The sequence below is a fragment of the Chinchilla lanigera genome, unplaced genomic scaffold (assembly GCF_000276665.1).
Source record: "Chinchilla lanigera isolate Chin_1 unplaced genomic scaffold, ChiLan1.0 scaffold00048, whole genome shotgun sequence".
Classification (NCBI taxonomy): domain Eukaryota; kingdom Metazoa; phylum Chordata; class Mammalia; order Rodentia; family Chinchillidae; genus Chinchilla; species Chinchilla lanigera.
The window spans coordinates 1,408,817-1,436,474 of NW_004955449.1; the positions used below are offsets into that span (position 1 = coordinate 1,408,817).

General features: G+C 42.9%; 1 protein-coding gene and 1 non-coding gene across 2 annotated transcripts; one reads left to right on the top strand and one right to left on the bottom strand.

Annotated features, from left to right (window-relative positions):
- Positions 1–11,983: 11,983 nt before the first annotated feature.
- LOC102009235 (signal recognition particle 19 kDa protein) lies at positions 11,984–12,785 on the bottom strand. Its single transcript, XM_005393194.2, has one exon. It carries the CDS (start codon positions 12,765–12,767, stop codon positions 12,333–12,335), a length of 435 nt encoding a protein of 144 aa, XP_005393251.1. The 5' UTR covers positions 12,768–12,785; the 3' UTR covers positions 11,984–12,332.
- An 11,633-nt stretch (positions 12,786–24,418) lies between these two features.
- Positions 24,419–24,490, top strand: Trnap-ugg. Its single transcript has one exon. It is a non-coding gene; the product is annotated as a tRNA-Pro (tRNA).
- The last annotated feature ends 3,168 nt before the right edge of the window (positions 24,491–27,658 follow it).

The window sequence follows — 27,658 nt, forward strand, 5'->3', positions numbered from 1 at the left end:
TAGTCTTTGGTCTTGGCAGGTATTTTTTCCAGTGGAAAACAATACAATTTTAGTTTAGAATTTGACAAAATGATTCTATATTCATCTGGGAAAACAAGTATAACAGATTTTTAAAGGAACCACCCCCAAGCCCTAAGCAAATATATATAAAAATCATTTCCCTTAGGCATAACTAAACATTAACTGTCGCAGAAACAATACGTATTTTTCCTCACCAGTCCCACGTTTTAACTTGTTTAACCCCTGGCTAGGTGTGGCATTCCCTTCCCACTTGTTGGGGCCTACGCACAGTAAACAATCCTTTGGGGTTGAATATTATAAGGCTTAAGTCCTCCTAGCTGTTTCCCATGGTGTCCATTAAGATCCTTTGCCTGTTTGTTTCTTTGCATTGATTTTTAAAATATTAATAAATTCTGCATGCGTGTTTTTTTGAGGTGTATGTTCTAGTACTGTCTTTCAGCTGTGGTATTTTGTGTGTGTTGTTTTGCACTTTTTTTGTTTGTTTTTGAGATAGGATCTCACTATATAGCTCAGGCTGGCTTTGAACTCGCTGTGATCCTCGTGCCTCAACCTCCCAAGTGCTGGGATTACAGGAGTGCACCACCATGCCTGGCTGTTTTGTACTTTTATTGTATCTATGAGTTGTGGCCTTTTTCAGTTTTATTGTATGTGCAAGTTGAAACTTTTTTTTTTTTCTTTCTGAAGAATTCTCTACCTGATGTCTTAGTAGTCCTTTTCTTTAAAAACTTATTTTGCCTTTCAGTTTAGCTTATGTGTACTTTAAAGCTACTTTTGTTTATGATGTGGTCTAATTTTTTTTTTTTACATGGAAATCAGTTGCCTCAGCAATTATTGAGTGGTTCCTTCCTCTCCCCGCTGATTGTAATGCCACCTCTGCCATTTACCAAGACTGCATTTGTGTGTGCATCTATTCGCCTCCTTTCTTGTCTGTCCCTGAGACCATACTTTCAATGTCCTGGCTTTAAAGTCTTGATATCTGCTAAGGAATCCTTTTCGGTCTGCCCCTTTTTTTGTCCTTTGAAATAGTTTTGGCTGTTCTTAAACCCTAGCTCTTTCTCTGAATTTTAGGATTAAATTATCAGGTCTGATCAATCATATTAGTATGTTAATTGGAGCCATGCTGAAGTTATTTAAGGGTAAGAGCATTAACTTACCCAGTCATTCAAGGTTTTGTGTGTGGAGGGAGCAGCAGGTGATGGTGGTACTAGAAGTTGAACCAAACGTCTTCACACTGAGCTACGTCTCCAGCCCATCTATCTATGGATGTAGCCATCTATCTATCTACCTACCTAACAGTGTATCTGTCTGTCTATATCTATCTAGATGTATCTATCGATCGATGTATCTATGGATTATCAGTCTATCTAGGGACGGGGTGTCACTTTGTAGTACAGGCTGGCCTTGAACTCACTATGTAGCCTAGGCTGGTCTTAAACTCACAGCAGTCCTCCTGTCTCAGTCTCCGGAGTGCTGGGATTATAGGCATGTGCCATCACATGCAACTTTGTGTCGTCTTTTCATAAATTATTTTCACTTCGAAAGGTCTTACACCACCTTTCTTATATTTATCCCTATGCAACTTATTTTGTTATTGCTATAATGAACAGGCGTTTTAAAATTACATGTTTAAACCGACCAGTACTGGTGTACATAAATGCTGTTGATTTTTGTCTAATAAGACTTATATACCTCTTTGCTAGTTGTAGTCTGTAGATTCTGTAAGATTTTCTGTGAAGATAGTTATACTGTACTGTCCTTAAATAAAACGTTTGTCTTCATTTCCAGTTCTTACAACTCTAATTTTTAAAAGAAATATCTGATTGCATCACAGCTTGTTGGTAAGCAGAAGTGGGGGGGGCTTCTCTGACCTGTTGCTGACTTTTGTTTCCTTCTCTCCCACATGTAAGCTTATTTGACTCCTTTATTACACTATGAGATAAGCAGCCTTGTCTCCACTTATAGTTGAGGGTTAGGTGAGTATCACAATGATGCTCTAGATTTTCTGACTTCAAATTCTGTGCGTTTATTCCAAGTGCCACGTCTGCAGTACTGATAGTTCACCCTTCAGTGAACATGAGTACAGGCTATGTACTCTGCACTTGAGAGAAAATAATGATCATTTTGTAATTGCTGTCTGCAAGGTCTGAGAGGCCTATGACATTATGACTACAATCACTTTTTTTTTCTTTTTTACAATTGCTCTTTTGACCTTAAAAATTTCCTATCTAGTTTCTCTAGTTTACTGGATGTTTTCCATTATAACAATATATTCCTTTCATTTAAATGTTAGGGCTAGAGTAGCTCCCCCCCAAAAATATGTTCCTCTAAGGGGCACACCACAGCCCTGCTAAATGCCCGCAGATGTGACATCTGCAACATCACACCCCAAGTGTGTGAGTGTGCAGGCCTCTGGCTCTTGGCACGGCTCATGAGGGCACCTAGTAAACCTACGACACTCAGAACATAGAACCTCACTTGCTGGGACTGGAGTGCAAAGCCTGAGGCTTACTTGATAGGCCACATTCAGGGTAAGAAAAGCACAGCAGGAGAAGGTGTTCAGGAGGTTTATCTTTCTGATGCCATTCTCCTTAAATCTACTGTAACACTGGAGACTGAGTCCATGCTGAAACGGGTGCTAGAAATGACAAGGCAGCAGTATATGCACAAAACCACCTTCATTCACAGTAAAGCAGCAGCAGCAGCAGCATTCTGCCCTAACTCATTTGTTGACACTTCAAAACGGGCAGCAGGCTGTAAGCACCCCCAAACCAAGGGGCTTGTGCTACCCGGGCTCCATTGGATTAGTTCCCTTTTTTCAGCTGGCAAAGGATGAAGGGATAGTCTGAGCTATTTCTCATGTCCCAGAATTGAAGCTGAGGACGAAGCAGAGGCTGGGGAGAGACGTGTTGGCAGCCGCGTGCAGGGCAGCAGCTGGGGAATGTGCCAGGGTTCTGGCGGCGGGCGCAGCCTGCTGCACTGGCCAGTGTTCCCGTTGTGAGCGAAGACTTGCCAAAGGAGTTTGCAGGTTGCTGCGGCTTGCTGCTGGTATAAAGTCTTAACTTTCTTTGAACCTGGTTCTCTGTGCTCTGATCATTGAGATCACACCTTCTTTGTTCCCGAGATGCTGCCTCATAACTTTCAGAGCTATGAGGAAGCAAGTAGCTTGAATTTCTCGTTAGAATTTCTCTGTGCCAGAGCAGGGCAACTGTCCCTTTGCAGACAGTCATAAAATTAGCAGGGTCACTGCTTCTCCCTAGACTTTTACCAAGTTGCATCCAGAAGGACATAGGTCGTGCTCATCATTGCTCTGTAAGGATCAGGAGCGCCAAATTGCTAACTCCTTCGGTTTGGGGAAAGTTTCTCCTGCCTTTCTCTTCCTGTTGGCCCAACAGCGGCCGCAGTGGTGAGTAAAGTGAGATTTAGCTTGTCTCACTAGCACCTCTCCTCACCGGCCCCATAGCTCCTTGAAGGAGTTGCCCACCGGCTTTCCAGTTCCTCTTCTCCCACTCGTGGTTTAACCCGTCTGGTTTCTGCTCTATTATACCACTGAAAATGTTCCCAAAGAGGTCCACAGTGGCCTCCTGTCCTGCTTGACCTCAGGGTATTCACATAAGGTGGCTGTTTGCTCCTTCTCTGGACAGTCTCTTCCCCTGACATCCAAGGTCCACTTTGGGTTTCCTGAGATCTCTTTCCCCTCCTATCTCCCGTGCTGGCTTTTCTTTCTGTGCCTTGCACTTAGACATTGCCTTTCTCATGGTTTGATCCTGAGCTGGTCTCTCTTCTTTCTGCTGTCTTTCACTGCTTGACCTGATTCATTCAGAGAGTTTCCTTTTACTATGGACATGGACAGGTCTCAAGTTTTCCATCTCATTTACACTCATTTCAATTGCAGGCGGGCTATTGAATTACCTATCTGACCTCTCCATTGGAAATTTCACAGGTACCTCAAAATTTGTGTTCAGAATTCAGTTTCCAATTTCGTTGCCCTCAACTCGGACCTTCTCAATGAAAATCATCATCATCTGTATCTCAGTGCTTATGTCAGTAATGGGAAAATTAATGTGGACACCCTCTCCTCCCCACCCCTCACACTGAGCCTGGTGATATTCCAAGGGTCTCAAAGCCATGAGCCTCTCTATCTCCTCTGCCAGCATCTTAGCCAGCAGCAGCATTTTTTGCTTTGTCCTGTGTTTTTGGCCAGGATTATGGCAATATCCTCTAATTTGGTCTCCCCAGAAATTCCTCTTGACCCCAACTACTCTGTTCTCCAAATATGAGTCTGGAGTGATCTTTAAAAATACCAGTTTCAGCTGAATGTCACGGCACATGCCTGCAGTCTCAGTACTCTGGGAGACTGAGCCAGGAGTATTGAAAGTTTGAGCCTAGCTGGGGCAATTTAACAAGACCCTATCTTGTAGTAAAAATAAAAAATAAAAAAGGGTTAGGGATGTAGCTCAGTACAAAGTCCCTGGATTTAATACTCTACTTAAAAAAAAATCATGACCTTGAAACTTTGGGTTGATGCCTCACACAGTACTCTAAGTCTTTGCCATGGCTTTTCCTTTTTTCTTTTTTTTTTTTTTGTTTTGTTTTGTTTTGTTTTTGTTTTTCTTCTGGTATCAGGAGTCAAACTCACAACTTTGCGCTTGCCAGGCAGGCGCTGTGCTGCTGAGCTAAATCCCCAGCCCCTGCCATGGCTTTTCCAGGGTCTGTTTGGTGAGCCTCTCCTCACAGGCCGGGCTCTAGTCGCACTGCCGTCCCCCACCCCGCAGATATCTCAGGCTCCTTCCAGCTCACCTCTGTGCGCTACATTATGGCTTTTCTGGCCTCTAGATACTTTTGCCCTATGACTCCTTACGCATTTAAAAAAAATTTTATGACTATTGGTATAAGACAAATATGATCTGTGGGTTTCATTTCTTTTATTGAGATAAAATTCACCTAGCATAAAAATAACCATCAACTACTTAAATAATTTTAGTTGACAAAGAATATATGTATTTATAGTGTACAACATTTTTTGAAATGTGTATATATTGTGGAATGGCTAAATCAAGCCAATGAACATATGTACAGTCTTATATACTTATTTTTTGAGTTGAGAGCCCCTAAAATCTACTTTCTTAGCAATTTTCAAGTATGTAAGTACATTGTTATTAAATAGTCACTTTATACCATTAATCATTTGAAAGTAATATATTCATAAATGTACAACCACCGCCTCTAGTTCTTTTTTATTTTTATTTTTATTTTTTGGTTTTTGTCTGGTACCAGGAACCGAACTCATGACCTTGCACTTGCCAGGCAGGCGCTTTGCCTCTGAGCTAAATCCCCAACCCCCACTGCCTCTAGTTCTAAAATATGACTCCATGAGAAAACCGTGTACCCATTAAGTGATCACTCCCTATTAGCCTCTTCTTTTAGCCACCAAGAAACTTTTTTTTCCCCCTCAAAGGATTTGCATGTTGGGGATATTTCATATAAATGGAATCATATAATATGTGGACTTTTGTATTTTGATTTTTTGATTTAATATAATGTTTTGAGATTCATATTATACCATATATCAGTACTTCATTTTTTATGGCTGAATACTATCCCTAGTGTGTATATACTACCTTTTATTTATCCATTCTTCAGTTGTTGGACATTTGGGTGGTTTCTACCTTTTTGCTACTGCAAATAGTGCTGTTATGAACATTTGCCTTCGGGTGTTTATTTGAATGTTTTCAGGGTTTTGGGGGGTTTTTTTTGGGTGTATACCTATGAGTGGAATTGCTGGATTCACTATTCTCCTGCTTGATTGCTTGAGACAAGCTCCTGCTTATGTAGTTCAAACTGGTCTTGAGCTCACTATGTAGCCTAGACTGGCCTTGAGTTTGTGGTGATCCCTGCCTCAGCCTGAGTGCTGGAATTACAGGCGTGCGCCACTATACCTGACTAGTTCTCCTGATTTTAAAAGGAAAAAAAAAATTTTTTTCCACGGGTTCCTAAATGTACTGTAAGCCTGGGCTCTGCACCTGCTGTGCCTGGTGGTCATGCTGACCCTGCATTCTATTCCTTCCCGAATTGCTTCTAGTGCACCTTTGGCACACCAGGAGAGGGGCAACCCCAGCCGGAAAAGGGGCAGCCCAGCCAGGTCTCCTGGGGAGATCTCCTGCACCTGTAGAGCAGAGGAGACCCACTGATAGGATAGAGCAGACCTATTCTCAGTTCCCATCCCAGGGAGAAACGTGGGTTGGTCAGAGCAGTCAGCCTGAGCTCAAGGCAAAGGCCTGTGTTGTAGTCAGAGTTTACAAGGGAAAAGATTTAATACAGGACACATACTTTATAGGATTACTTTATAATATTCACCCCAAGAGTCAAATGCAAAAGAATGCGGAAGTTCTGTCCACACACTAGAGACTGAAAGAATCCAGCTGAGGGCCTGGGTCCCACGATAATGTCCTGCACGCTTCCTTCTAGATGGAGGCCTAGAGCCCATGACAATGTCTCGTGCAAGTCTGTATCAAGGAGCTACGCTGGGAAAACCCAAAGGTCAGTGGTGGAAGCTAGAAAGTCTGTGCCAGCAGGCTGAAGGATCTGCACTGGAGCCAGGAAGCGATGCTCAAGGCAAGGACCAGAGCTCCCCCAAAAATACCATGACCATCCTCAGTGACAAGGAGCTCCTCTGACGATGAGAACAGCTGAGTTCATATCAGGAAACCAGCGCAACAAACTTCTCCAGGAGAATCAGCAGCACCATCGTCCCCTGCAGTTCTGCTTTTATGCTGTGGGCAACAATCCCCAGGTGGGCCTTCCACACCCAGCACCATGCTGATTCAGTTCAGCTGGGTGTTCCAAGTTGAGCATTAGTTGTTAATCCACCACAACATGTTTGACCCATCAGCACAATCAGCTCACTCTTCAGTGCTCGGCTGTACTGGGAGGAGAGAGCCCATCCCTTGCCTCAGCTCCGGGCTAGCGTGCAGAGAGCCAGGGTCCTCGGTTCACACGCGCTGTGCCTTGCACCTGTGCTACCTCCCCTTGGGGAGCTTGACCTTAAAAGGAAAAATAACTCATCTCTCTAGTCCTGAGTACGGCATGGTGGCGTTAGACGTGAGATAGTTAAATATAACTAAGTTATGCTGACCTTTTTTTTTTAAGACCTTGGGATTATATTCTCGTGTGAACTTGAGAGTCTCAAGTAAATCTTGAACTTTATGAAGAAAAAAATTCCAGTAGTACAATAAATTATGGTAAAGGGCACGGAGATTTCCCCAGCAGTCCTACCATATATCTCTGCTGGTATTTCTGCAGCAACCCATGGAAGCAGAAAAGGGAAAGGATGTTTTGTTTCAACACTGTTCTTTCTCTTTTGTATATTAATGCTAAATTTCTTTACTTTCCATTTCTTCTGTTCTGTGGGTGTTACTTCTGCTGAAAGACCAAAGTGGTGACAAGTACAAGGCTTTATCTGAGGGGATGAAATATTTAAGTTCTCCGGCTTCTCGTGCAGTCTCTGTGTTTCTTGCTACTTATCTGCACAGGAGGTGTTAAAGGAACAGTTTGGACAGATCTGCCATTCTTCATGCTCTTTGCATCAGTCTTTCCCTTAGCCCACATTTGTGACAAGAGAAGGTTATAGTTAGGAAAAGTCTTTACTCACTTTTTTTTTTAGTGAAACCCACGATATTTTCCATTCCCCCTTTTAATTACATTTTCTCTGCGGTTGGGGTAAGCAGACCACATTGCTTGCCGCCTAAATTATTTTCCAACTACCAAATTGCTGTGTCCCTGACAGTGTCCCCAAATCATCTCCTGCATGTTTTTAGGCAAGCTGTCTTTTATAACATTCTTCATGATGGTATATAATCACGGCATCAATGTCAATACACTTTTTGTTATAAATACGTGGTCATTGTTTTTTCCTGCTTCAAAGTTATCAAGGCAGTTCTTACCCATTAAAGGGTACTGTGAACAGAATAAGTATTGAATGAAAATTGGGCGAAAATACAAAGAAAGCAAGGTTTCTATGAAATAACCTACCAACTTTATAGTTGCCATGATGCTTTTTTTTTTTTTTTGAGACAGGATCTTGCTATGTAGGTCAGACTAGCTGTGAACACACAGCAGTCCTCCTGCCTCAGCCTTCCGAGTGCTGGGATTATAAGCGTGCACCGGTCTAATGCTTCTTAATATGTTTTTAACAGTAATTAGTGGATTTCCCTACTTACTTTTGAATTATTTTATGAAATCAAGTGGGTAGTTATAAAGTCTGGGTACTCAGTAATCTTATTTTATCTTGTCAAAATTAGCTCTATTTCATATTTGTCATTACTTAGCAAATGTTTCACTGTCCTGAAAATTGCCTGTCTACTTTTGTCAAGAGCACAAGATAATAAATACCACCATCATACAGAGTAGCTAATGCATCTGGGAAACCTAAGGACGTAGACCAAGGCTGTTAGGTTAAGAAAAGGAAGAAGAAATAAAACCCCCCAAAATAAAAAACCAAACCAGACAAACAAAGCAAGGAACAGATCTCCGTAAGAAGGCTTTCTGAGTCTAAGATACTGTGATTTTTTTTTCTCCCAAACTACTATGTTTTATGAGAGAAACTAGAAAGTTTTTTTTACTTGATAATTTTTCTTCCTTTTTCTGGTTTTATATCTTTCACTGTGATTTTTAGGTCTGACTTTAATTTCAAACTTTGAACATGGAACTTGGGCCCTTCACAGTCTTAATTCTCTATAATGGGATCTGCTTACTGAAATCATTCTATCTGGTGGCCCGGGAACATGCAGGGAGGCCTAAGAAGATACACTGTGAAGTTTAAGAATGAAATGTGGGTGTGTCAGTCTGGCGGCAGGAAGAGCTCTAGGTCTTTGGCCATCAGTACGGTAAAGCTGAGTGAAGAAGGCGTGTGACGGAGAGGACATTGTTCACGATCTACCTAATTAAGATAATAAAGCAGAGCCTATCAAGGCCTTGGCAGAATTAATTAGCTTTCTCCAGCGCCTACTGTTTCATTACCTCCCAAGTTTCTTACAGCGAGTCTCGCAAGAGGTGTTTTATGAACAAGTTATAACTATTTTATGGATTTTAGTGATTTAGACCAGATTCATGATCCACAACCACATTTACCATTATGAGTGATATAGGCTCTATTTTTTCCAGATTTTGTGCACTGAATATCAATTTCTCCCTTTGAGTAGTGTTCAAGGAGGAGGTTTTAAGAGTATTGTATGTGGTCCTGTACAACTGGAATGAAAATGCAGGAGATTTTGAGACATGTAAGCTAACCTTCGTCCCCTGTGAAATCCTAGGCACTGTGAGTTCCCTTTCAGTGTGAAGGTGCCATGGGAACACACACGGAACGTCACAGAATGCAACAGGGGCCCCTTGAACCAGAGCTAAGGCTCGTGAGAGGCTTGGCTTCCTGGAGGAGTGACAAAGGTGGAAGATAGAAAAGAGTTGAGCAGATAAAAAGATTGAAGTCAGTGAACTGCATGTCTCTTTTGCTTAGCACTATTTCCTCTGGCTTGATAGAGGACCTACTTAGGGATAGTCAACAGGTAGTCAGTACATATTTGTTGTCCAATCAAGGAAAGGGCTGCTAATGTGGTGTCCTTCCCCAGCCACGCACTTGCCTTGGCCCATCTGGGAACACAATGCCTTGACCCAGAGCAAATATTCGAGCAGCAGCACAGCATTGGGAGGAAGTGCTTAAGAGCAGGTGGTGCCCGAGTTGTCTAAGCGGGGCTTTTCTTCTGTTTGCTGCATTTGCATTCTGTCAGCGATTATGATACTGAAAGAAAAAAGGAGGTGGATGCTTGAGGTCACCTGCGCGGACCTTGGGCTTTCATTTGGCTCCCCCAAGGGTGTGTGATGTTCGTGGAGCTGCCAGCAGTCCTGGGGAGTCACCGAATCACCACTGGTGTAAAGCGAGCCTTGGCTGTGACTCCTCAGTGGAGAAAAAGCTGCAGAAAAGGGTTTGGGCAAAGTCAAAATGTTCCCTGACTTTGACTTTAGTCATTTCTGCAATAAATAACTTAGCAGGAAATAGAGGACAAAGGTCTATTTTTGAGTTTTCACCGAGTAGGAGGATTCTGTCCTGCATTGGCCCTTACCTCTAAGCACCCCAAATGATATCTCACAAAAAATGTCCAGTAGAATTTGTTCCAGTGGCTGTCACTGAAGAGAACTGAGGCTGCAAGGCTTTCTCCTGAGTGCCAGCCTCCCATCCTCTGCCTTTGGCCGCTTCCAAGCCTGGATGCGTAGTCGAAGTGGAAGGCAATGTCACATTCCCCCGAGTGGAAGAGGCAGTATCAGCATATCCTCCAGGGATACAAAAGGCTTGAGAATTATTTTGATGCAAGGCTGCCAATGCAAAACCACTGCGTCAGTTAGACAAAGATGTTGCCATGGGCAGGGCCAGTTCCTTCCAGGAGGCAGGGCCTGGCATGGGCAGCGTGGGCTGGATTTCTGTTCCTATCTGTCCTCTTGTCCAGGAAAAGCCTGCACATCTGTGTGTGCTGGCCTAGATCTGATGTGCCCCTTTCACCAATGCTAATGTTGTCCCTGCAAAAATGGCAGCTGGGACAGCTCCTGTCTTCGGTGGGTCTGCCCTCAGCACTGTGCCATTCTTCTTTCCTCTCTGCTCCTCTCCCTGGCTTCTCTGCGTCTGGTACCTTCAAACTGAACCCCAAAGATACTGTCCAGTCTTCTTTAAATGCTTCCTCTCTCATATCCTTCACTGAAAGTTTCTCACCTCATGCTCCACTTCTTCAAGACTCTATCATGGGGCAGAAATGAGTCTAGTTAATAAACTGGTGCTAAGTTGCTAATGATTAACGATACAGCCATAATATATTCTCCCGATAGCACCTGGGTGAATATTTATAGATCAGGCCATAGCGTTTACATTTTAGTAGAAATCTTCAAGGCCTTAACCCAGAAGGAGTCGATGCTGTGCGTTTTATGTTTAGTGGCATGACCAATAGAAAGATGTTTCGGAGCTGAGTCTTGTATTTCTCAAGCACAATCATAATCCTTTTTTGGAAAAAGCAAAATCAGTTGATAAGCAAAAGTAGCATTCAAAAGTTTTGGGCTAATTGAGGAATCAGAGTTACAAACATTTCAGAGTCTGGTTTTTAAAAAAAAACAACTAATGACGATATTTTAATGTTTCATATTTTTCTTGATGAGCCCCTTCCCTTCTTTATTTTTAATAGCTTGTGAATGTATATACTTATCCAAATTTAGTATAGCGTTAGGGTCAGACTACTTGCATCTTTATTCAGGGACAACCGTAAAGTCCTGGAATAAATGAGCTTCCCTCATAGCTGAGTCCAGGAGCTTATACAATATCATGAAGCCCTGGTCTCCCTTTCTATCTGCTCTATTGCCCTTTAATTTTTAGCGACTTTCTATTTTTACCCTCTACAATAAAAGTATTTTGAAATAATTTGAAGTGAGTGCAGAAGTTGCAAAACAGTGCAGAAAATTCTTGTATACCCTTCACTTGGCATTCCCCACCGTGGATGTCTTGCATGATAACACACTACCAAAGCCAGAAACTTAAACTGGTGCGACATAACTAAACCAAAAACTTTATTTACATTGCACCTGAACAACTAATTTGAAGACAACAATATGCACTATAACAACCATTGCTGAATTCCTATCATCTTGTTTTGTGACATTCTGTATTGTTTCTAATTTTTTAAGATTATATTTTAGTCTTTTTAAAATAAAAAAAACATAAATTGCACCAATTTTCCCACTAAAGTCTGTTCCAGAATCCAGTCAAGGATCTGCAGTTGTCATATCTCCATAGTTCTTTCCATTCTGTGACATTTCCTGTCTTTTTTGTTTGTTTTGCTTTTTGTCTTCCATGAGTTTGACACTTTATTTTTTTATTTTTTTATTTTTTTTTGCAGTTTAAAAAATTTAATTAACTTAAAAGGCGAACAAAATGTGTATTTCAAATCTTACTAAACTTATTTATCTGAAATACATGCTTACACAGAGGACAGATACAGATATCCATTAACTTCTGGCATAGCCCACTATCCATTTCAAAATATTTTTTCCACAAACACTTCATTGAAAGCAATTTTTTTCTTTTATACTGCATAAAAGCTAGATGTAATTCCACTGTGTTGTACTGTGATGGACTCATGTCATAGTCAGCTCCGATGATGAACACGGCAGGCACAGAAGTCTGTAGTTAGGTGATTGATGCAAATGACAAACTTTGCCCTCAGCGACAAAAACGCCTCCACCGCGTCCTGCAGAGGGGTCGCATCCTTGATGCGCACCGTGGATCATTTCTTCTTCTTCCCTTTTCCTTTCTTACTTCCCTCTCCTTGCTGAAGATTTGGGTCACCACCTCCGGTTTTCTGTGTCCTTGTTTTTAGCTTAGGTATCATTTCTGCTGCATACAACATTACCGACTTACGTGAAGGGAACTGTCCCAGGCAGAGGCTGCCATCCTCCTGCTTGAGCTGGACTCGGACCCTGCCTCTATATTGAACATCACGATTCCATTCCCTAGAGTACATTTTATTTTTCTCAATAAATGCATTAAGTCCAACTGCTGTGCATACGTCTTGAATTTCTGTAGCTGTAGGATTTTCAACAGCCTTACTTATCGGGATCCGCCTCCCCTCCGCGATGGTTTTCTTATTATTCAAATAAGCGGGGTAGATACAAATAAACCTGTCTTGGTCGGCCGGGGTCCGCGCAGCGGCACACGCCATCTCCACAGAGCCGCGGGCCGCTCGGAACACGTAGGGAGCTTGACACTTTAAAGAGCACTGGCCAATTATTTTGTGGCATGCCTTTTAATTTGTGCTTATCTAATATTTTCTAAGGATTAGATTGAGGTTATTAATTTGTAATTAATTTCTCAGAAATACACCTTCATAAGGCCGGGTGTAGTGGCACATACCTGTAATCCCAGCATTCAGGAGGCTGAGGTGGAAAGATTGCTAAGAGTTCGAGGCCTTTCTGGACTACATACCAAGAGCTTGTCTCAAAAACAAAACAAAACAAAGCAAACAAACAAAAAACAAAAAACAACAAGAAAGAAAAAGAAAAGAATTTCACCTTCCTTCCCATCACATTAGGAGTACATGATGTCAGAATGTCATATTGCTGCTGACGTTACCCTACTTGGTGTCTGTTTGGTTTCTCTACTTAAAAAATGATAACCTTTGTAATTAACAAGGATCTTGGGGGAGATACTTTGAGACTATGCAAATGGTTTATTTCCCCTCAAACATTTCCCTCCTAATTTTAGAAGCCATTGGCGGATCTTGCCTGCAATGATTGTTGCTATATTACTTGAGTAGTAATTTTCTATTTCTGTCAGTCTTTCTACATTTATTTCATTAGTTGGGATTTTTCTGTAAGAAGAGCTGTCCCTGGTCTGGAGATGTGGCTCAGTGACAGAGCGCTTACAAGTCTCTAGCACTGCAGTGGGGAACGGGGACTGTCCCTTCTCTTTCTCCACTTATTTCTTTATTTAATTACTTACTGAATACGTGAATACTGTGGGACTGGGGGTTGAACTCAGGGCACTCGCTAGTCAAGATCTCTGTCACTGGGTCACACCCCAGACCTGAATAAGTGAAATTTATTGACTTGATCATGAATATTTATTTAATTCTATGGATTATAATCTAGTATATATTTTTCTCCTTAGATTACTCGTTTTGGCTCCTGGGAGTTCTTTCCTGCCCTGTGATATGCTTCTAACCTTTTTTGAGCCCTTCTCTACTTTCCAGTACCATGAGGTACTACAGCCTCACCCTGTGTTTTTCTATTCCAGCCCTGGGATTGTTCACTTCTCCAAGGGACCTGGTTTCAGGTATTGGAGAATGGTATTTAGAACCCCAGACACGGGTGTGAAGATGTTCATTGCTCCTGGGGCATCATTGCATCAAAGCCTTCTCAGCAGACAGAGCTGGAAAACACACACACATATATATATATATATATGTACATATATGTACATACCTATATATATGTACACTAACCCATGCCTGTATACATGTCTATAGGTGTACATATATATATATGTACATGTATATGTACATATATATATATGTACACTAACCCATGCCTGTATACATGTCTATATTTCTGTCTTATCTATCTGCTTATGAATTGAAAAGTACCATACATTCATATAGTGCCTCCGATTCCAATCCAAAGATCTCAAGGCTCATTCTAGCTTTTCCTCTTTCTATTATATAAACTTCTTTCTTCAATAGTGAGAAACCCGGCTGACTTTATCTACACTAGATTTGATCAAACCTCATATAAACATAGTTACTGAATTGTTAGCTTGTGCCTCTCTACCCTGGTGCTGCTTCTCTCAAGGGAGCCTGTCTCTTGTCAGGCTCTCTGCCCAAGGTGGCCCGGCACCTCCAAGCTGACCTTCTCCCTCCTCCTTCCTCCCTAATGCCCTGGAAGAAAGAGCATTGCATTCCTTTTGCCAGCAGGAGTTCCAGAGAAAGTTCTAAAGTGGATTCTCATCGGACTGACTGGGTTCTGTCCGCGTCCTGAATTCACTGACGGTGGCCAGATGCATGAAGCACCTTGACTGGTCACAGGCCTGCTCTGCAGCCTGACAGGTGGAGACTGTCCCATCCAAACTGGAGTACGGTGTGGCTGAGAGGTGGTTATCGGAGGAACGCTGGAGTCCTAGTGTCAGCAGAGAGGGACTCATTCTGTGCAGGTCAGACCCACGTGTACCCATGACGTCAACCAGCCAAGGGTGTGGGGGAGAAAGAAGTGCAGGGGACTACTGCAAAAACGTGCACTGAAAATGTATGTATAGTCTATACGAAGAAGGATGTTTCTCCAGTTTCACAAAATTTATTGCCAGGCTTCATAGCTTGACTTAATTTCAGAGGAATTAAAGAGATGCTTGATGACTCAAACGCTTTTTGTCCACATTCATGTCAAACTCCATGCCCTGACCTCTGGCCTCTTTAGTTTCTGCAGGGCCTGCTGCCCATGACTTGGGTAGCTGCCACCTTATGTCCAGCACTGCCTAGGGACAGGAAGGGACCACTTTGGCCTTCCTGAGTTGCTGTCAGCAGATGTCCAAGATTGCCTTTTCCTACTATGAATGAAATGGCTGTAGCTTGCAGTAGGAAAAACTTTACAATGCAGTTTGTTTGGCAAGGCTTGAAAGCCACACAATAAAGGCTGAGCTGCAGTGACACACACCTGCAGTCTCAGTTACTCAGGAGGCTGAAGCAGGAGGATCACTTGAGCTCAGAAATTTGAGACCAGCATGGACAATACAGCAGCCCCACTTTTAAAAAGCCATAAAACATTATATATATATATATATATATTTTTTTTTTTTTTTAAGATATAGTATTGATAAAACTGTTTAAATCTTTAATTTTTTAAAAAGATGTACTATTGACAAAAGCTGTCCAGTTTTGGGCTATGAATTTATTCTGAATTCCACCCTCAGAGGGAAATCCTTTTTGGGGTTTTACTTGTTCTGGTTTCTAGTCCTGAAAAAAAAATCAGCTGTATCTATTTGAGGCTATCCACTAGAGACACTTGTTCTGAGATTGATAGAGTTCCAGCGACAAAACAGGGTCCCTCTCAGCCTTGTTCTTGGTATTACCAGTATGTTCCTTGGCATGCCTGGTAGCCTTGCTGCTGACTGTTACTTCCTTCGGATACTTTATTTATATGAAAAGAAATTTCTTTAAACATGGAGTTTCATTAATGTAGAATTCTGCTCCAAGTCATATTTCAACAAGGCTTTGTAGCTCTCGGCCTCTTTCCTGAGTCCTCTGAGCCTGTGAGGGAGGGCTGGCCTTCTTCCTCTTCTGCACTGTTAGAACAGATCCATAATAGAATACAACAGTTTTTATGCAGCTACCCAGTGGTTTAATCACAATGCAAAACCAACATTGCTAATCTGAACAATCTACACGGATGACAACTCATTGCAATAACTATCAATTAACAACATAATTGTCAGTTATAAGTTGCCAACATTAAAATAGGCAATTGTTCCTTCTATGAGGCTTTTGTGTTTTTTTCTCCCTGCTTCTTCGTGGGGTGTGGAGATAGAGCAGAGGCCTGGATTGCAGAGTTTGAACTGATGACCAAGTTAATTGTTGTTTTAATCAATCGATCGTCTTTCTTATGGGAATTCTGAAGTGAAAACAGTAGTGTGAGTCATAAAATGTCCCTGCAGGCTTGGCAGGTCAGCCTTGCCTGGGTTTTGCAATTCCTGTGGTACCAAATGCAAATGTACCAGGTCTGTATTCTGCTTAATCAGGTCTGTTTGTAGAAGTGCATGGCATTGGCTTCTCTCCTATTTTGTTGGGTTAAGATCATGTCAAAAAGCGAAAACAAAAACAGCCTGTGTATGAAGGCAGGGTAAACTTTTGCTAAAGCAACTGAAAAAAAATGAAATCCATCACTGTTAGGATAAGGTATCAGTATCTTTTCTCTACCCTGTTTCAATATAGGAAGACCCTCTTTCAGGCTCATATAGGAAACCCACGCCTCACAAGCTGCTGTGGATGAGTGGGCAAAGAAAGAGCAGAAGGAAAAGCATCAAGATTGGTGATGGCAGGGCACCAAGAAAATCAAAAGTATGATGATCATCTCACATTTACCTATCTCTCACTTGGCAGACAAGTGTCAAGGTACAATCAGGTTCTCGGTCCTACAGGGTCACATTCAGGAAGAACTTCTTAAAGAGAGGACTCCAACTTGTGCTTGGGAACAGGACACTTCATATTCCAATAGCCAAGAGCTGGAGCTAGCCACAATAGAAATTCTGACATGAGTACAACCTGCTGTTTTGCCTTAGGTCACCCATCTGCCCCATCCCGGGTGGTACTGATTCACTGAAGACAAGGTTTGACTTGGAACTTGTATGAAGAGCCTCCTGCCTCCTTGGGGTCCTATGATGGAGTGGAGAGAAAGAGGGCTGTGGGATGGCAGTAGCAGGCTGAGCGTTACTCTCAGAATGTGGCCCGATTCTATTCTTGATCTTTAACTTCCTGGAGATGATGAGAAGAACTTCATCTTTCAAGGTTGTTTAGAAGATTGAGTTGCCGTATGTAAAGTGCTGCTATGTGGCTGGCACTTACAAGTAGCCAATAATTATGTATTTAATCACTTACCAGTCCAATTATTTAAATACAGGAGGACCCAAAATTGCATATTTTTTGTTAATTTTTATAAGATAACAGGAAATATAAAACAACAGTTTTATCACATTTATTTAATACAAGAATCAACTGGTGGAAATGACATCTGCCCAAGAGATGCTCAGGCTAATCAGTATCTAGAGAAACTCACTGGCCAAGTGACACTGGGGTAAAACTATTAAGTGGTTAATAAAGACACTCCTATAGACCTAAAATAGTTTTAAGTTAATGAAATAGTTTTGCCTCTTTGGTCTCACGAAAGGGAATTTAAGTTTAAAAAAAAGTTTTAAAAATCATCAGTGAATGATTTTTCATTTGAAAATTCACTTTTAAAGGCTGGCATGGTGGCACATGCTTGTAATCCCAGCACGTGGGAGGCTCAGGCAGGAGGATCACCATGAGTTTGAGCCCAGCCTGAGTACATAGTGAGTTCAAGACCAGCCTGAATTGCATAGCAAGATCCTGTCTCAAAAAAAAAAAAAAGTCACTTTTAAAATTTGGAAAGCTATTATTGTTATTCCTAGGAAAATAACCTTATTAGCCATCAACTCTGAATCAAGCTGTCCTGGGCAGTGGCCATTTATAAGAGAACAAGTTTTACAAATAGACTGTGATGTGGACAGGTGGCATTTAGTACAGTAGAGCACATGTCCCTCGCCCCCCACCCCGGAAGTCACATCATTTGATTGTGCATGGTATAGTTCGCATTTCAAAGAGAGCAAGAACTCTGCCATCCTGACTTAAACAATCATACCACACTTGGAGAAGTTATGACTCTGCTTTTTATGCTCATCGGCTTAGGATGGGTGGGTAGGAACTTTTTAGGTGCCAAGGAACAAGGTTTTCAATCATCTAATGTTTTGCATATTTTCCTATTTAAATGCTTCCCTCGCCAGACTATTGTGCTTGCCCTGTCTGCTTTGGTGTGGCTGAACATCTGTCTGCTTCTCCAGTTGTGTGGGGGCTGCGCTTCACCTTGCGGCTCAGCCTTTCAAAGGTTCCGTTTGCTGCGCGGAACAGTTGACTTTGCCGATAGGGAACGTCTCACTGCACCCCTTTTCCACACCATCTGTCTGACCTGGACCCATTCCAAACCCGGCGGCTTTGCTGGCAGAATGGTCTTCCTGCTACAGAAGTTTTGTAATCTGCTAATTGACAGGGTAAGGGAAATTTATATTTGGGTTACAGCTGAAAAGTTGGATGTTTCTTTGATGGGACTTTAAATACTGACATATGCTGTGCTGGGTTTCGATTTTAGACATCCGTGTTTATGCATGATCACACGCCCTCCCCTGTGTTCTCTGCCTCATTGAGAAAATGGCATCCTTTGGAGAAGAAAACCAGTATGATCTACCAGGAAATTATCCTCTACTTAGTTTACTCATTAAGCAATGATTTTATTATTATTATGTCTTTGGAGTATGAGACAGATGGCAAAGAAGGGGTTTGTGTTATTGAACAAGATACAGTACTGGGCATGGCAAATCTCACCTACCGGCCCACATCTTCAGTAGTCAGTCTAAAAGCATCTTTGCTTTCGTACAGGGCCTGCTCCCACACTTGGCTCTTAGTGTAAGTGCAAAGCTGTTATCAATTTTCTTTTTGCATGTGGGCGGAGGGCAGAAGAATCCTAGAGAAAGAAGTACCACTGAAATCACGCTGTTCTCATTGACGTTTGTGGTTGTCCTCATGTGGAAATTGTGCTTTAAAAGCCAGCGTGAGCAGCCCCCACTTTAGTGAGTGTGGCTGTGCCTGCCAGTCCTGATGCTGCCCCTAAAGCACGGTCCTCTGCAGGAAACCCCACTGCAGGCAGTGCACGAGTGCGCTGGGATGCTGTGCCTCTGGACTCCCCGGGGGCCCCTCACAGCTGCAGCCCCTCAACCTGCACTTAAACAATGATCAACAGAAGGAAAGATGAGAATGGAAGAGGATTTCTTCCATACCTTTGAAAACTTCAAAGTTGTTCCCAATCTGGTTCTGATGATCCATGTCTCAGTGCAAAGCAAACATAAAGGTCTGAAATCTGCACACTGATCGGAAATAGTTGTTGGAAAGTCAGATTTAATCCCATGAGCCAACTGATCACTACCAACAGCGATTGGGGGAAAAAACCAAAGTCCACAGCAAATTTTAATTTGGCAAATGCATAAAAGGTTCAAAAGAGCAGAGGTCTCATTTACATTCCTCCCTCTTATATGGGATTTTCTTCTATATTAGTAATTAAAGGGTGCAGGCTATAGAGCGCAACTATATCACATAATAGCCATCGGGAACACACTAACAACTTCCTTGAAGTAACGCACACTAGGGTGTTTATGGTTCAGTGTCACATAGACTTTCTTTGATCTAAATTAGGATTCATTGGCAAACTCACAATAGGCTCCACATGTACCCCTCTCAACTCTTTCTTTTAATCATGGAAATTAGAGATGGAAAATATCCATTAAGTCACTTAGTCCATTTCCCTGCCAGGGTGAAATTGTTGCCTGTGATAGGAGGGTAGTGCTTGGTCCAGTTTAAATATACATGTCTCAGGGGATAGGCAGGCTCCTGATTTTATAATTTTCTTCTTTCCCTTAAAATTCAGAAGGGGAAAAAATAAAAGAGAGATAAAAGTTTCCTCCCTTCCTCATGGATTGGCAGTAATGGCGGTGGGGTGGGCAAATGGCCTCACATGGTGTCAGCTTTGAAAATCGCACCTCTTGAGAGGGCAGTTCCATTCCTCACAAAGCACACAGGTAAATGCAAGCCCTGTCCCCAAGGCATTTTCCTCTTCACCTCAGTGGAACTCCTAGATCCCTGAAGCAATCTTGTTGACTTGAGTGAGCTTGCACTCTTGGTTTGCTGGGGAACAGTGAGGCCTGGGAGACGAGAAGCTGCTTGCTTTCTGTTCCCTTGTTGACCACTTATACACTGCACAGCCCTCTGACTGGAGCAGGAGGTCCTTGAAGGAAGGAGAGCTCGTGATTGGGTCGCTGCTTGTCTCATTCTGCGAGTGGCCTCTTGCAGTATTTGGACATTGTTTCCCAAAAGATAAGAAACGTGTGTCACTGCACAATGAATTTCCCCCTGACTCCTGTTCAGTCACGCGGGGAAGATTGTCACTCAACAACTGCCCATGGCGCCTGCTGTGGGCCTCGGTTCTGTAGGGAAGTCACAAAACACTGACCAGTGGGCTCTCAGGGAGTGGCTGAGATGAGATTTCAAAGGAGAAATAATGACCTATTATGAGATTTGCATTTTGAGTTTGTTTTAGAGGCCTTCTTTTAGTCTGCTAAAATCACCCCTGAGATGATTTTAGGAAAATCTGATACATGAGCAGTTCAAATTCTGATCTAGATGTGTAGTGTGTGATTATTTGCATTGTAAGATGGAAGACTTCCCTCCTGAATTCACTGTGGTTTCATTAAATAGCTGGCTTCCCTCAAGTATTTGAAGGAGGATCAGGTTTGTGAAAGCTGATGTCCTTTTTGAGGAGGCTACTTATTGTATCAAGCCATGGCAGGTTTCCATTAGACACAAAAGTGTGTCTTTCAGTATGTCCAAACACATGGCTAATATTAACTGTGCGTTCTCTGAGATATTTTCCAGGGCTTCTGTATTATACAATGTATTCCCAGGATAATTCTTAAATACCCCCAGGTGGTGATAGAGAATAGCTTTCTGAGGGGACCAAACAGTAAAACAAAATTTTAAAAAACAATCAAAAACTTGACAGTCTAGCATGCCATTCTAATATTGGATTCTGCACTTTGCTAATGAAAATTTCGATTTGTAAAGTAAATGTGGTAGAGACTGCTTGCTGTTCTCCTTGAATTTTAGTGCCTGCCTTTCCCACGCACCCATATGGGGGTAACTGTATTTTGGCTAATGAGATGTAAATGAGGTGGTAGGAACATTCCTGCGGTGTGTCCTTAAGAGCCAGCACCCCATACTCTGCTGCCGTCAGCCTGGCAAATGTACATGGTTGCGGGCGCAGCTGCCATTTTAGATCACAGGGCTGATGATCCCATCGTAGGAGGGACTGGAAAGTTCCTGAGCTCCATGGGATTTTGTGGGGCATCCATATTAACCTTAGAGAATCTTCCTCTGGACTTTTTTTTTCACACACAGGAATAAGATAAATACCAGCACTCAGGAAGCTGAGACAGAAGGATGGGGAATGTGAGGCCAGCCTGGCATACATACCGAGTTCAGGACTAGTCTGGATTGTATAGTGTCTCAACAAGCAAAAAACGGGAATAAAACCTAGTGTGAGAGTTTTGTCATCAATTTTTTTTAAGGCAGGGTCCTGCTCTGTTCCTTGGCTGGGCTGGCCTCAAACAATCCTCTTGCCTCAGCCTGCCGAGTACATGGCTGGGACCATAGATGTGAGTCACAGTGCTAGGCTTCTGTCACCAGACTTCATCGGATTTGGTAAATAAGTAACATCTTGTCAAAGCCTAAATATTTCAGTTTCACTTGCTAACCAATGCCGGGTCACGTTTACTCTGAGTGTAACCTTGAATACAGGTGCTGATACAGGTGCCTGCCAGGACCTAAAATTTACCGATCGCCTAGAGAAGATAACAAGATGGTCGTTGAAAGGCCATATTCAGTTTCTTGTATTCATTCTGTTCTGAGCACATAGGAAAGTGCACTCTCATTCTATAAAGGTTTACTGAGAACCCAGGCGAAAACCAATGGTGAGTCAAAATTTAAAATATGTGAGGGCAGGGAGAAAACATGGGTGAACATGAGAAAAAAAGCAAAAACAAGTAAGGGTCCAAACTAGTGCACACACATGAAATGGTTTGTAGTGTGGAAAGAAAAGATGTTTATATTCCAACTTTAGTTCGGTTTAGTCATTTTCCTCCTCAAGAGAGGCATTAGGATTTAATAATATTTAGCATGCAGGCTGTCGTGTGCTTCACACTGCTGACCCATGACACAGAAGCCACGGAGCCCCGAGGCGCTGGGGACCAGCATCCGAGCTCCTCAGCCAGTGACGCTACCTCACTGGTCTAGCTGCTTTTGGCAGGCGGAAGCACCTTGCAGTCCATGTGTGTTCGCCTGTGAGGATTTCCGATTTGCATCATTCGTGTTTAAGTACATCCTCAAGCAACAGGGTGGCATCTGCAAGTGTTCCTGCCAAGAAACTGCTGGCTTTGCCTGTTCATGCTAGCAGTACCTGCAGGCCAACTCAAAAATGGCCAGGCTGGTACTTGTACTACTCAGACCAGCCCTCTGTCCACCTCATTCAGAGTAAATCTAAGGACAGAGCAAGGTGTTGTGTCTGGAGGAAGAAGCTAAAGAGACTTGAGGATTTATTAGAAGACAGCTTTCAAGTCGATCAATATCCCAGTCGCTCACAATGAGCCGTGGCCTCTTTGTAGATTATGATTTAATCTATCAGGGAATGATAGAGGTCCGTGAATATGATGTATAAGTAAATAAAAAATTGTATGTCTCTTGGGAATTGTTCTCAACATTTTCCCAACAGGAAGGACAAGATCTAAAAAAAAAATGTGGTTTTGAGACCCGCTGGTGTAAATTATAAAGACCTAGACATATGCTTGAATTTCTAGTTTGCTCTGCGCTTCCTAACTGCTTTAAGAAATGAGAGGGAGATAGGGGCAATTAGCACTTAACAATCATACTCAGAAATGAAAAAACATATTGTTTCTAGAAAGAAAAGGAAGGGAGGGGAGAGAGAGGGAAGGGAAGGAAAGTGTTTTTCATGAGATCTACCCTGGTTTGACCTGGGCAGTATCCTCCAATTTTCCCCCTGGCAGATGCTATAGGAGTTGTGTTTGACAGCTTCACTAGGGGTTTTTGAGAAGTCGGTGAGGGTGGAGCCCCACATGGGCCTCCAGGCGGGGGAGAGCCACCTCCTCAGGGAGGCAGCTAGGTGAGCTTGTGACTGTGGCCCAGGTGAGACATCTGGGACCTCATTAAAGGTGGGTTAAAGGAGAAGCCAAAGGGCTATGAAAAATTTAAGTATCCTACACCATCAAATTCTTACTCTGTATATCAGCTCCAGGTTAAACCAGGGCTGGTGTTGCCCATTGGCTGTGGGAATGGGGAAATCCCTCTGTGCTCACTGCTGGGTGGCTGCTGCCCAAGCCCGCTGACCATGCCCCATCCCTTACCGCTGTTCTGGACTCCGTAGGAAACCCCTTTCTCCCGCGGACGCAGACACACCTGCATCCGTCCAGGTCCATTTCTGTGCCTCTGACCCAGTGGGCCCGAGCTCCCGTCAGTCTCTCAGGCGCTTTCCCTCTCTCTGGAGTCCTCCATCCATCCTGCGCCTCCCAGCCCCGTTGATGACTACCTAGATGTGACTGGGGGCCCATGAACCTGTCCTGGCCTCAGACACCTCCCTGCAAAATGGAGTTGCTCTGTGAAGTGAACCGAGAAGGTAGCTGGGGTCCTGAGGCTGGTTCATGGGGCCTTCTCAAGGCTGGCTGTCCTCCGCCTCTCCTCTCTTGCTTCCTCACCTTCATCTTCCCGTCACTGTGTGCCAAGCCGCTTCCCCTTCGAGGTGACAGATGTTCGTGAAAGTGCTGCTCCTGCTCCTGTGGTTCAGAGAGGGTCCAGGGAGGAAGGAGTACTCACTCCTGCTAATCTCTTTATCTCATGAAGGATCATCTTCCAGGCACCCTTGATCCTAAACACTTCTGCTGAAGCCCTGGATAAATGAAAAAATTCCCTACCGGGCCCTCTTAATAGTCTGCTACCCCTCACCCACGTATGTTTAGTAATTATCCTCTTTTCTGGCAGGGTTTTGACAGGTGCTGCTGCAGTGGTTTCCAGACTTCTTGGGACACTAGAGTCACTCAAGTGCCTTAAATCAATGCTGGTGCCTGGCCCCACCCTCAGGGCCTAGATTCTGAGGTGCTTCCTGGGCTGCCAGAGTTTGCAAGGATCGGCTCCGCAGAGGACTCTCACCTTGCAGCAAAGCCCAGCAGCTCTGTTGCTGCGCCCTACCTCACGGGGTGCAGAGACACTGCACAGATTCTTGCTGGTGTTGGGCGTGTGTGGGGACTGTGCATTGGTGAGTAGTATTTAGGTCTGCTAAGAAACTTTTGTTCACTGCCTGATTATCATTTCCAGAAGGCAGTGGTAGAGCCTGAGAATTTGCATTTGTAACAAGTTCTTGAATCTGCTGGTCCAGGGATCAGACAGTGAAAACCACTGCTTTAAAAGCCAGGTAATATGGGGTTGGGGGTGTGGCTCAGTGGTAGAGTTCTTGCCTTGGATGCACAAGGTCCTGGGTTCAATCCCCAGCACCACCAAAAAAAGCCATGTGACACATGCCTATAATCCCAGCCCTCTGGGAGGCTGAGACAGGAGGATCATAAATTCAAGCCCAACTTGGGCACCTTAGCAACCTTGTGAGTCCCTATTTCAAAAAGTTAAAAAGGCATGGCCAAAAAACCAAAAAAACTCCAAAGATCTCTGAGTCCTACTCTAACCTATTGAAATCGGTCTCTCAGGTGGAAAAGCCTGAATTGAGTTTTGTCAACAGACATCTCTTATCCTCAGGATATTTGGAGACATTATCTCAAGCCAACACTAAGTAAAGAACCAGACCCTTGAGCTTATGTTAGAATAACAAATATTTGAGTTTAGATTTTGGAGTTGCTAGTGGTTTATGGTAATAAATTATGAAAGAAAGAAAGAAAGAAAGAAAAAATTATATGTTCTTTCCACATATTGCAGGGCTTTCCTCCTTTTTGTATCATAGACTCAGTGTGAAATGAAAGTGTAAACATCTTAAAGGGCTTTATTTGAAAATTTAAGACCTATCAACACATTATCCTATAAAGTAGAATGAGCTGGACTCAACAAAGCAAAAAATAAGAACAAAAAGTGGATCAATCATTTCTGTTCTTTTCCTTCTAAAATGGTGATAAGAAGACAGAACAATAGACAGATAGTTGGTTAACTTTGGGTTATTTTAGGTTACTTTTGGCAAGGGTTAAGACCCAGGGAACTTTATTATCATGCAGAACGAAACTGGCCTGTCTTGATTTTGGGATGTGGCTGTTATACTGAAGGCCAGTTAATGACTCAGTTTCAGTTTGGGGATGTGGAGCATAGCATGAGTGTCTCCATTTTGATTTTTAGTCTAGCCTGTTGGGGCCTAGTATATAGGAGTTTAGTTCAGAATGGTGGCCTCCTGTAATTTTAAGTTCTGTACTTTTCTCTTTTATAAAATACAAGTGATCTCACCTATTTTTGAACCTCCTTCAGTAGATGACTTGGAAACTGGGGAAGAATTTAAATTTGAAAACTAAAGACAGGTAACTCATTGTTTCTGGTTTAAAACAGTACAAGCTCTTACTGGTCACTGTGCAATTTTAGGAGTTGCTTTCTCTTCTTTTCCTCCAGCCAAGCTGGGTTTCTGTCATATGAGGATCCTTGCTTGGGCATCCAGGGTGTCTAGGGAGAGGAGACAGCTGGTCCTTAATTCCAAGGGTCATTTGTCAGTGGCCTTATGGCCTGTCTGCCTCATCATGATTATCTCACTAGCTTTGAGGACTGCAAGCAAGTTTTCTCCTGGGGTGGGAAGTTTGGGACTAGGTTAACAATGGCCCCGTGACTTAGAAACTTCAAACTTGAAATGGATGCTTCTGATTCCTGCTGGAATTTGTTCTGCAGATGAAGAGGTAGAACCTGGTTGTATATATGTTTTCTTGGCTTCAGGAAGATCAAATGACTTTACCGTGAAACACAGGACCTGGTGTGTGTGTGTGTGTGTGTGTGTGTGTGTGTGTGTGTGTGTATGTGTGTGTGTGATCAAAGGCAGAAGGGATAAGGCAGGTTATGCAGTTTTTGGACCAGATCTGGGATGCTCGCCCATTTCCTGTCTCTGCCCCCATCATACCTGGATACAACCAAATGCCATCCTATAATAACACTGTTTCACTCCATGCTCATACATGATCTTAGCTTTTCCAGATCCATGAGACAAATTAGTATAAAAGCGAGGGACAGTTTTGGGCCCAAATTTGCTGTTTTAAGCCTGAAGTCTGACATAGAGCTTTGTTCCCAAAGGCTAAAAATGCCACCCCACATAGACAGACATTCTACCCCCTCCCTCATTCATGCCTACATGTGTGGCACCTGTACTATGCATTAGCATGGTGCTAGGCATCTTGTGGGTACTGATGAACAAATATTCAGACACAGGCAGGAAAAAATTAAATTGCAGTTCTAAGCAGCCTTTGACTAAGATCAACGTGCTAATGTCACAAGTCAGAGTTAGAGGAGCCTTAGTCCTGTGTGCAGGACTAAGGCTTCGTGGAAGTGAGTCTCAGAGCCAGGATCTGGCCTCAGTCAACACTCCAGGGACGGACCAAACCCAACAAATCACGAGATCAGCTGTCTGGGACTCCACAAACCAGAGGCGATGGGGAGTGTGGCCACTGCCGTGGCAGCCCACGGGTGTTTATGGAAATGGAAACCCAGGGCAGGTGAATTGCAGTGAGTTGTTAGATGTCACGGTCATTTACAAACTGGAGGAGCAGACGCAATGGAAAATACCAAAGAAAACGACCAGGAACAAGGAGAGGGATAGGCTTTGATTCTATGCCACCATTAAGATATTACATTTCATATTATTTTATCAAAAACAGATGTTGGTGTGAATCAAACTGATTCCACGTAAAAACACCAAGTCCTAGGTGTGCTAAAGTCTTAAAGCTTTGGGAAAACTGGAGATTTCGCCATCTACGGATTTTGTGCTCCAGGGGTGTAGTAATCTTACCTACGAAATATTCAATATGAGGTCTATTTTTCCTCTCATAAAACTTAAAGATGAAATGTATGAGGGAAGACAACACGGGAAACATTTTGTAGAAGTGGTAGTAAATTCCAGTTATCCAGCTGCACAGCTGAGTGGGTTCCTTGGCCTGACTCCAAACAGTTATAAAGAGAATAGCAGCAAATGCAGCTTTTGCTCCTCAGACTTCATCAAAATCCAAATCTTTTACACTACTTTTTATATTGGCCCTAAAATGTTACTTGACTGAAATAATCTTCCCCTTGATAGTGAAAAATGTCTTACCAGCTACAGATTAATTGGTCAACTTGACATTCCAAGTTCCCAATAGCTGATGTTGGGCCCCCCTTTCTCTAGAACACAGATCTGGTGGGTGATTTATGGGTAGGAATGATTTAAGGTTCAATTACCCTCCTTTTAACAATTCCTGTAGTGCCTCTTACTCTGAATTGTACAGTATCTCCCACCCAGTTCCCTGCGCTTGAGGTAATTTTCCTCTCTATTTTAACGTGCTGACTTCTTCCTTGACTTTAAGATTCACCTTGGAAGAAAAACGAACATTTATTGAGGCTTTATATATAGCAGACACTACACCAGCCTTCAACACTGGTTATCTGTGTAGAGTGACCAACAGCTCTTTGGAGCAGGTGTTATTGTTGCCCACTCACTAGACTTC

Excerpts from the sequence above, each read along its gene's own strand:
- LOC102009235 (XM_005393194.2), bottom strand. The coding sequence starts at position 12,767 with ATGGCGTGTGCCGCTGCGCGGACCCCGGCCGACCAAGACAGGTTTATT.